The sequence below is a fragment of the Gopherus evgoodei genome, chromosome 1 (assembly GCF_007399415.2).
Source record: "Gopherus evgoodei ecotype Sinaloan lineage chromosome 1, rGopEvg1_v1.p, whole genome shotgun sequence".
Classification (NCBI taxonomy): domain Eukaryota; kingdom Metazoa; phylum Chordata; order Testudines; family Testudinidae; genus Gopherus; species Gopherus evgoodei.
Genome location: NC_044322.1, coordinates 228,600,980 through 228,611,148, shown reverse-complemented (window position 1 = coordinate 228,611,148; position 10,169 = coordinate 228,600,980). Strand labels below are relative to the sequence as shown.

Here is a 10,169-nt window from a genome sequence, read left to right as displayed (position 1 = left end):
TTTCCCAACATTTCCATTCTAATGGCCCTCAGTGGGACCTATTAAAATGAGAGTAACTTTGCTTCTGCCACTGGCCCTTGATTCCTTGAGAGATTTCTCAGATCCCCAGACAGCATCCAGGTCTAAACTGTTATTTCTCAGAGTCCCAGTTAAGGCATGTGAAGTTATAATGACCCGTGTGTCCTCCTCTAAATCTCTACAGAGTCACAGGCGCTACATGGCCAATTGGAGAGACTGTTTTAGTCGCTGTGTTGCTAACAGGGATGTTTTTAATGAGCACATAATGAAGCAGGCTTTTTGGTTTTGTTTTGTTTTTTGAATTAGTATTTTTATCCTAAGCAAAGCATAGGTGAAATTAACATACTCCAAATGAAATTGATCAGGGTTCCTTCAGGCTAGGGAACCATCACTCCAGTTCTGTGATCAGACATATAGAAACAGCTGCGTCCTTAAGGTAAAACACCTTATACCCTGTGGGCAGAATTTTCATTGCTACTTCTCTGATCAGCTACCAGGGACTGAGATAGCTCTTGTTAATGTCTACCCCCTTGCCAATTTTGCCCTTGTCAGAGTGTTACATTCACACTGTGAGCCTCTTGTCAGCTCCAATTCCCACCTGCTTTGCCTGTGAAATTAGCAGCACACAGGATGAGAAGGAATATTCCTTAGTTTCCAAAAATCAGGATATAGCTTTAAAGTGAAATTAGTGCCTATGACTGTACCATGTACCCACTCAACAGCCGCTTCCCACTGAAGTCCACTTTCCACAGGGGGGTCCATTAGTGATGATAGATAGATAGATAGAAATGTTAAAAAAAAAAATTAGCCAGGCAAACAGAGAGATGATTAGGCAGATGAATGGCTTGCAAGGCAGATTCACAGATGTAGAGGTGGGCAGTTAGACAGACCAATGATATATGTAGTAATATGAGGCCCGGAGACATAAACCTTTGGTATCAGAGACCCGGTATGAAGCTGAGGCCTGAACTGAAGTAATGGCCAAGAATAAAGCAAAGTTAGGCTGTGAGCCAGAGGCAGGCCCTTCTCACAGAAGTTGGCAAGAGGAAGGCTGTTAAAGAATGTGTGCCACGATGGCACCAGAACAGCCTGGTACGAGCACATCCCACAGAGATAACAAGGAACAGGCAGACCCAACCTAAAGACAGGGTCAAAAGGACAATATTGTGGATAGACAATATGATGGATAGACTTGTTTGTTTGAACCAGCCTGTACCAGGAGATAGGCAGCACCCTAATGCGTAGAAGGGCTGTACCTCACTGCGTTCAGTGATGCATAACCTGTTTGTACCTGTGTATAAGAAGGCATCCCTGAGTGGACATCTTTGTCTGACCTACGGGGCAGTGGAGAGTTCCTCCACTGACTGAGCCGGTCCATTGTCAGGGGGCACATATTCGTAGTATGTTCTGTAGAGTCTGCTAGGAACTATTACAGTGCTTCATTTGACATTAACCTGGCCAGGTGCCTTCATACCTTATCGGAGTCTGTGGTCATTGGGGTTCTCTCTGGGTCTGCTGTGTCAGATATCTGCAGAGCCGGGGCAGCACACAGGGGGAACACACGCACACAGCCGACTATTATCAACATTGAACAGAACAGAGCACCACATTGGTATCATCTGACAATAATAGATAATTGGATGGACAAATAGCAGAAGGAGGAAAAATGAAACATCCTGATGGACAGACAGACAGAAAAAAAATATGTGGATGGAGAGATGAATATACAGATGGAGAGTTAGATGGACAATTGGATGGATGGACAGTTAGATAAAGTGACTATTAGCTCACTGGGGATACAAGCTCCACTGCTCTCCCTAGTGCCCATTATATAGTATAGCCATCCCTTCCCCGCCCCCACCCTCTGCTGCCCCTAGTGCCCATTATACAGCATAGCTGCATCTTCCCCGCCCCCACCCTCTGCTGCCCCTAGTGCCCCTTCCTCACCCCCACCCTCTGCTGCCTCTAGTGTCCATTATACAGTATAGCAGCTTGTAGCAAGGTGGACCACTGCTCCTGCCTGGGAGAGCTTGAAAGCTGCAGCTCTAAAAGCTGGGCTGATTGGGGAAGCCGCTGCAGCTAGGCCATGCCCTAATCAGGCCACAGCTGGCCTGTATAAAAAGGCCAGGGATGTCAGGAAGAAACAGTCTACCTCTGCCTGTAGAGGGAGAAGGGCCTGGCTGCAGGGAGCCAGAGAACCTGAGTGGAGCAGGGCTGAGGAAAGGCAGAGGATCTGGGGAGGCTTCAGCCTGGAAAGTCCCACGCTGCAGCCTAGCACAAGGCCAATAGGCACTGTGGGTTGCAGAGGGCAGCCCAGGGGTAAGCCAAGGCAGCAGTTCCAAACCCAACCTTGCCAGTGATGAGTGGTTGATACTGCAGTCTGCCCCAAGGTGCGGGGGCTAGACGATGACTGGCAGTAGCCTGTTACTGAGGCGAGGTAGGGATAGTGGGTGGGGGTTCCCCTGGGAGAGGGAGACTGAGAGAAAGGAGTTACTGCCAGGGGGCAGCACCCCAGGTAAAAGGGGCACCAGGTCTGGGGAGGGACACAGGGGCTAACACCAAAAGTAAGATGGATCACCTGCCTGCAGAGGGTACTCTGAGCTGGAAATCAAGCAAATTCCCTGAGAGACCAGCAGGAGGTGCTGCAGGGGTGAATCTGCATGGTTACACTGCCCATTCCCCACCCTTCAGTGGTGAGGAGGCAGCAGGACACAATACATCTGAAAATAGCAGTGTAGACAGCACTCCTTGGGTGAATAGAGATGTGTGGGGTCCGAACTTGACAACACACAAACAGGCTTCAGGGGTGTCTTCACTCCATTAAGCTGTGCCTCACCATCTACACTGTGATTTATTCCTATACTAGAGGGCTGCCCATGTCTGTACTCTACATGCCACCAAAAGAAGCATGCAGTGTGGACAAACTTTGAGGTAAAGAGAAAGTTTACTTGGTGTGTACTCAGTCCTTATTTGTTATTTATTTTCTTCTCATTCATTATTTGCTTAGTGCTCACTTAGGCTGGTGTATCCAAAGGAGCCTATAGGAGTTAAGTTTTCCGTGGGACTTGAGCACCTAACTCCCTTAGGCCCCTTTAAAAATCCCAGCTTTCTGGGGCAATATTGTTACTTGGGCCATGATAGCCCACTGACTTCAGTGCAGACTCCTGAGATTATTACTCAGTTCTTACTGAGCCAAAGTCCAGTCAAGCTTCTGCTAGTGTCTATGCTCTTCATTTTGGGTGGATGCAGGGAAGGCCTCAATTGTCTGATCTGTCATTTCTCATGAGCCCCTAGTACATGGAGTCTTATTCTCAGCATATTGTCACTGGCCTAAATCACAAGCTACTGTGCTGAAACCAATAGGCATGATTCTCCTTTTCATGTAAATGAGGGGTAGCTCTTCTGAAGGGAATGGAGCTATGTTGGTTTAAATTTGGAAGAATTCCATTGGAGTTTCCACAACCTAATCATGAGTAAACTACTTGCTTATTTGGTTCTATATGAGAGAAGAACCCAACCCACTATTAATAAATCAAATGCAACTTAATTTTGATTTTTTTAGGTTGCGACTTTAAATGAGTCAAAAGGAGATAAGTGCCCAGTTCCCATTGGCTTAGTCCCCTTTGAAACTCCCAGCCTCAGTTTATATAGCACTACAATCACTAAACTAGATGGGCTTCCTAGAAGAGCCGCCCAAATGCTAAATCAGGTGGGTAGATTGATTTATTGGGCAAGCAGTGGGAGTCCTCTGTATTGATAATGGTGCAAATCATAGCCGAATCTAGCTCCACTGTACATCTGAGGTCAAAAATACTCATTCAAAAATATAATATAGAGTCCTCAGCTGATTTATACATCATAGCACCACTGAGAATGCTGGACCTATTTCTCTTTAGGCACAAATTGGCACCAATCCAAGAAGTGAATGGGACTGTCCACCTATTCACCCCAGTTGAGGCTCTAGTCTATCATGGTAGAATCTGGTAAAATAACAATAACTATTTAGTTTACCTAAATAGTCAAGATCTGAAGCTGGAGGATCCTTTATTCACTGGAGATGACTTCTTTTTCCAAGACCTAAGCATAAGGCAATAAAGAATGCCCATCAGTGTAGGTGGGATAATATTAAAATTGCTGATCTGCCAGATCCTGGGATTGGATGACAGGCAATGGATCATTTGATAACTGCCCTGCTCTGTTCATTCCCTCTGAAGTATCCTGCATTGTCCACTGTCTGAAGACAAGATACTGAGCTTGATGGACCATTGGTCTGACCCAGTATGGCTGTTCTTATGTTGTTACAGTCTTAGTATAAAACAAGAGTTATTCCTTGAAGTTCAATCTATTAAATTACCAAAGAGCTTAAGAAGTGGCTTGAACATGGCCTATAAAGATCAGATTTTTATTGGGATTTAGGTGCCTAAAGATACAGATAGACATGTAGTGTAGCTTTAAAAATCACCTCACTGCCATTGACTTAAATGGGAGATAAGCACCTAATTTGTCTAGACACTTTTGAGAATCCCACTAGGTGCCTAACTGCATTTTTAGATGCCTAAATACCTTTGACAATCTGGCCCTAAGTACCTGCAAAAGGAGAAGATTCCTGATAGGCGAGGTGTCCTTAATCTAGCAGATAAAAGTAGAATGAGATCCAATTCAGCCTGGTAATAAGAAGCAACTTTTTCACTATGGGGGTAACTAACCATTAGAACTACTTGTCAAGGGTGTGGTGAGTTCTCCATCACATGAAGTCTTTAAATAAAGACTGTATGTCTCCTTCAAAAGAGATACTGTAGCTCAGACACAAATTATGGGCTTGCTGAGGGAATCACTGGGTGAAATTCCCTGGTTGGGGTTATACAGGAGGTCAGAAGAGATGATCATAATGGTGCCTTCATGTTTAAAATCTATGAATCACTGATGTCAGTGAGCCTGATTCTCCCCTCACTCACCCCAGTGTAAACCAGGAGTAACTCCACTGGAGTGAGTGGAGATGAGTCCCTTCTCAAACACCTGGTGTAAATCTTCCCCTTTCTGTGCCTCAGTTTCCCACCTGTAAAAGGGGGATAATGATCCTGGCCTCCTTGGTAAAGTGCTTTGAGATCTACTGATTTAAAGCGCACAACCTGTGGAACTCCTTGCCTGAGGAGGTTATTAAGGCTAGGCCTATGACAGAGTTTAAAAGAGAACTAGATAAATTCATGGAGGTAAAGTCCATTAATGGCTATTAGCCAGGATGGGTAAGGAATGGTGGCCCTAGCCTCTGTTTGTCAGAGGGTGGAGATGGATGGCAGGAGAGAGATTACTTGATCATTATCTGTTCAGTTCACTTTCTCTGGGGCACCTGGCATTGGCTACTGTTGGCAGACAGGGTATTGGGCTGGATGGACCTTTGGCCTGACCTAGCATGTACCTCCTGACACTCACAGGAAACATCACCATCATATCCTTAGTGGGGACCCACCGTCGCCTCCGCACTCCTATGTACTACTTTCTCTGCAATCTCTCCTTCCTGGAGATCTGGTACACCACAGCTACCATCCTCAAGACTCTTACCAATCTCATGTCCCAAAGCAAAACCATCTCCTTCCTTAGCTGCCTCCTGCAGATGTACTTTGTTTTCTCCCTAGGCTGCACTGAATTTCTACTCCTGGCTGTCATGGCCTATGATCACTATTTGGCCATATGCCACCCATTGCGCTATAGCTCCATCATGAACAGCACCTTGTTCATTCAGTTGGCCATTGCCTCATGGGTAGGTGGCTTCCTGACTATTTCTGTGCCAGCATTTCTGATCACCAGGTTGTCCTTCTGTGGCCCTACGGTCATCAACCATTTCTTCTGTGACATAGATTCTTGGATAGAGCTCTCCTGCACAGACACGAGCCTTTTTGAGATGGTGTACATTTCTAGGTGCTTTATTGTCATCCTGGGCTCCTGTGCAGTCACCCTGATCTCTTACATTTACATCATCTCCACCATCCTGAGAATCCCATCTGCCCAAGGCTGGAAAAGGACCTTTTCCACTTGCTCTGCCCATCTCACCGTTGTGGTTATAGTGTACGGCTGCTCCATCTTCCTGTACGTCAAGACTTCTAAACAGAACTCACTAGACATGAGCAAAAATGTCTCTGTCTTCAATACTATTGTGACACCATTGCTTAACCCTTTCATTTACACTCTAAGGAATAAAGACGTCAAGGAAATCATGAGAAAGGCTTTTCATAGGACATGACGTTATTGTCTAATGGCCTGGATAGCACTGATTTAGTCAGGCAGCGAGGGGAAATCAAGTGAACCATCAAAACATATGAATATTAAATAAATCATTTTTGGTATCTAAATATAATCAAATAAAAATAATGCAGAATTTGGCCCAGAATTTGGAAACTATGTTACCGGGACTGAGTCTCATTTACAATAAGGCAACTTTGAATTCTTTTGGCAGTGTAAATGGACCTTAAAATGGGTGTGACTGTAGTTCACAAGGTCTGAAAGACCCTTTTAAACTGCTGGAATGATGGAAAGGGGGGGTTATTTTCAGTGTTCATCAAGTCCTCATTGTTTGTGTATATAAACTAGCCTGATATGATATATTTCTCCATTTTACCCAGATACTTGCTTCTGACATTTAGCACTCTAGTACTTTTGATGTAGCTCCACAAGCATTGACATCACTTTTCTTACAATCCAGAAAATGTTGATAAGACTCTCTGAAAACTTTTAGAAGACTTGGATGTGACTGGAAAGCTGTGATAATACTTTGTCACATCTGTCAACACAATGATGCAAATTACACAGCTTCTTATTATCTTTCACATGATTTGACATATATCTAGCTCTATTACAACATTTTGACAAGGCTCTATGGTCCAGAAGCCAAAGGTATTTAGGTGCTAAAATCAGGCTCAGCCTTTCCAGGAATTAGGCATCAAAACCTGATTCAGTTTTGATGGGATTTGTGGGCCTAACTCTTAGCAATTTAACACCTTTAACAATTGCAACCTAAACAACAATAAAATATAATCATGGATCTAGGTGTGGATATTTTGACATGTGATGTTGACAATTTGTATTATAACAGCTCATAAAGCTTAACTTTTTGAATCTGAATGTCTATTGCCATTAAATAATTGCCTGGCCACTCCTCCTCCCACCCCTACCCCCTATAATTTCCCACAACTGCGAAAATTTAAATGGATCAAAATAAAAAGAATGCTTAAAAGTAAACATTGATATTACCCATTGAATTCTGCCAAGCCAATGTATATAACTTTATCCACAGGGGGTAAAATTTAAGTCAATGGTGTTACTCATGTGAGTAAGACCATTACAGTCTGGCCTAGTGAACTCCAGAGATTTTCTGCTTTGTCCTATAATGTTTTTATACAGGTGATTTCATGCTGTCTTTATTAGATTGTAAACTATTTGGGGTAGGGACCATTGTTTGGTTAATCACCTAGCACAATGGGGTCCTGGTCCATGAATGCATGACTGGGGCTCCCCGGCAAAGTTGGATTTGTTACTAGGAAATAGTTGCTGGGATTTTCAAAGGGGCATCCAGGTCCCATTGAAAATCATGACCCAGTTAGCCAGTCCCTTTTAAAATCCCATTTGAGAAGTTGAATAAACCTTTTCCCGTCTGAAGGATGATTCTTCACTCATCTGACTTGTTACTGGCATAGCAGGTTCAAAGACAGATTGGGTCCTGCCCTAATCCTATCCTACGCCAAACTGGTGAACAAGTGTGAATAGGGCACAAAGTGTCAGGCGGTGGGCCAAAAATGGGTGTGCCCATGGATGGGACTCTTGCCATCCAACCCTCAGTCCACAAATTGACTACCCTGGAAACAATCCCTGTGTATTGGGCTACTCCTGCTCCACTGAAGAAATAAATGAAGATTCATTCCCGCGGTCAATGGATGGAAGACTAGGTTTCCAAAGGCATTTAGGAGCCTAAAGTTGCCCATTACAATCAATGAAACTTAGGTGTATAGATGCCTTAATGAGATTTTCAAAAGTGCCTATTCAAGTTAGCCACCTACCATTCAATGGGAGTTAGGCATCTCATCAATTAAGGTGCTTTGGAAAATACCTGACTGCATCTTTATGTGCCTAAAAGCCTTTGGATATCTGGCCTAAGTGTTAACAAGATCAAAGTGTGAGTGAGCACCTCGAGGTCTGGTTGCTGTTGCTCCTGCAGAGGATGTCTGGTGCATGAGGTGGGAATGACAGATGCTTTGTGCTTTATTTTATTTTCCTGTGTTTCAAGACAGCAAAACACTTTCAAACTCAGTTGACTCAGGGAAACGAATCTTCTGAAAATGGAAAGGGTTTTTTTTAGCACTTATTTTAAGAAAGTAAATATAAAGCATCTTTAAGAAGGAAATGCAGTGTCTACTAGATTGCAACCAGGGCAAGAAAATGAAAAACTGTCATCTACAGTCCCTGATTTCCCAGGTCAAAGTGGGCCAGATCTCCAGCAGGTGTAAACTAGCATTGCTCAATTCAAATCAGTGCTGATTTACACAAGGTGAGGATCCGATCCATGTGGTTTGACCAAGGTTGTGATTCTCTCAGCTCCTCTGAAAATCAGACACATACTATGTAGACAGGGCGCAAGATTCTGATCAGTGGAGTGATACCTGTGTCAAACCAGTGCAAGTGAGTGGATGATATGGTTCCGATGCTCTATTTTCTGTTAGATCCACTGATATTTAGGGAGAATTTTCCACTGAACTAACAGCAGGGAAAGGAGACTATAAAATGGCTTCAATAATGCCAGCATGAGTCTGAGGGAGAGAGTGTGGGGGTGGGAGATATTTACCTGGAGTCACACAAACCAAAAACATAGATGTGAATCAGAAATGCAGGCCCAGAGCCTCAAAGGAATTTAGGTACCTAATTCCCACTGATTTCAAATACTGCGTAAAGATGTGGTCTCCTCATCTCAAAAAAAGATATCCTGATACTAGAAAATGTTCAGAGAAGGGCAACTAAAATGATCAGGGTTTTGAAACGGGTCCCATATGAGGAAAGATTAAAAAGGCTAGGACTCTTCAGCGTGGAAAAGAGAAAAGTAAGGGGGGATATAATAGAGGTATATAAAATCATGAATGATGTGGAGAAACTAGAGAAGGAAAAGTTATTTACTTATTCCCATAATACAAGAAATAGAGGTCACCAAATGAAATTAATGGGCGGTAGGTTTAAAACAAATAAAAGGAAGTTCTTCTTCACACAGTGCACAGTAAACTTGTGGAACGCCTTGCCTAAGTAGGTTGTGAAGGCTAGGACTATAACAGTATTTAAAGGAGAAATGGATAAATTCATAGAGGTTAAGTCCACTATTGGCTGTTAGCCAGGATGGGTAAGGAATGGTGTCTTGAGCCTCTGTTTTTCAGAGGATGGAGATGGATGGCAGGAGAGAGATCATTTGATCCTTACCTGTTAGGTTCATTCCCTCTGGGGCACCTGGCATTGGCCACTGTCAGCAGACAGGATACTGGGCTGGATGAATCTTTGGTCTGACCCAGTGTGGCCATTCTTATGTTCTTAAAACACCACATAAGAGCTAAGTATTATTGTTATTCTTTGGCCGGCAAAAGAATATGTCTCATTCTGCTCTGTTGTTCAGCCAACTCTTTTTGGGACAAAATCCAAGAATAATCGATGGAGATTTGACACAAGGCACGAGCATGTGAAAGTTGTTCAGAATTCAGTGCAGAGGAACTCTATGACGGTAGGTGTATGAGTTCACAAAACCCACATGGGGACACAGGAATTTGAGGACTGGCCCTTGAGTTATTTATTTAATGACTCCACAAGCAATGCACTCAAAGTTCCTGAGAAAGTCTGTGGATTTCTCTGAAGAACATGTCCCAAGGCTGCCTCCGAGCAGATGAAATAAGCCTCCCTGAAGCAAACACTTTTATTTTGCCTGAACAGACCAATTAAGAAGACAGTAGCATGTATAATATAGATTGTTTATTTTCAGTTATAGGTATATAAGGAGATATTGAAACAATTTATAAAGGACAGTTGATGGTTGACTCCATTAGGGCAGGTTGAGAGCGAGAACCATTTGACAAGTTTCAAAGAGTGTGTGTTAGAGAAACAGCATTATTGTCTGCTTTTTAAAAGAAAAA

General features: G+C 43.4%; 1 protein-coding gene across 1 annotated transcript; it reads left to right on the top strand.

Moving 5' to 3' along the window:
* Positions 1-5,428: 5,428 nt before the first annotated feature.
* Positions 5,429-7,168, top strand: LOC115646861 (olfactory receptor 287-like). Its single transcript, XM_030553264.1, has one exon. The coding sequence runs from the start codon at positions 5,429-5,431 to the stop codon at positions 6,254-6,256; it is 828 nt and encodes a 275-aa protein (XP_030409124.1). The 3' UTR covers positions 6,257-7,168.
* The last annotated feature ends 3,001 nt before the right edge of the window (positions 7,169-10,169 follow it).

Coding starts and splice junctions, on each gene's coding strand:
- LOC115646861 (XM_030553264.1), top strand. CDS start 5,429: ATGTACCTCCTGACACTCACAGGAAACATCACCATCATATCCTTAGTG.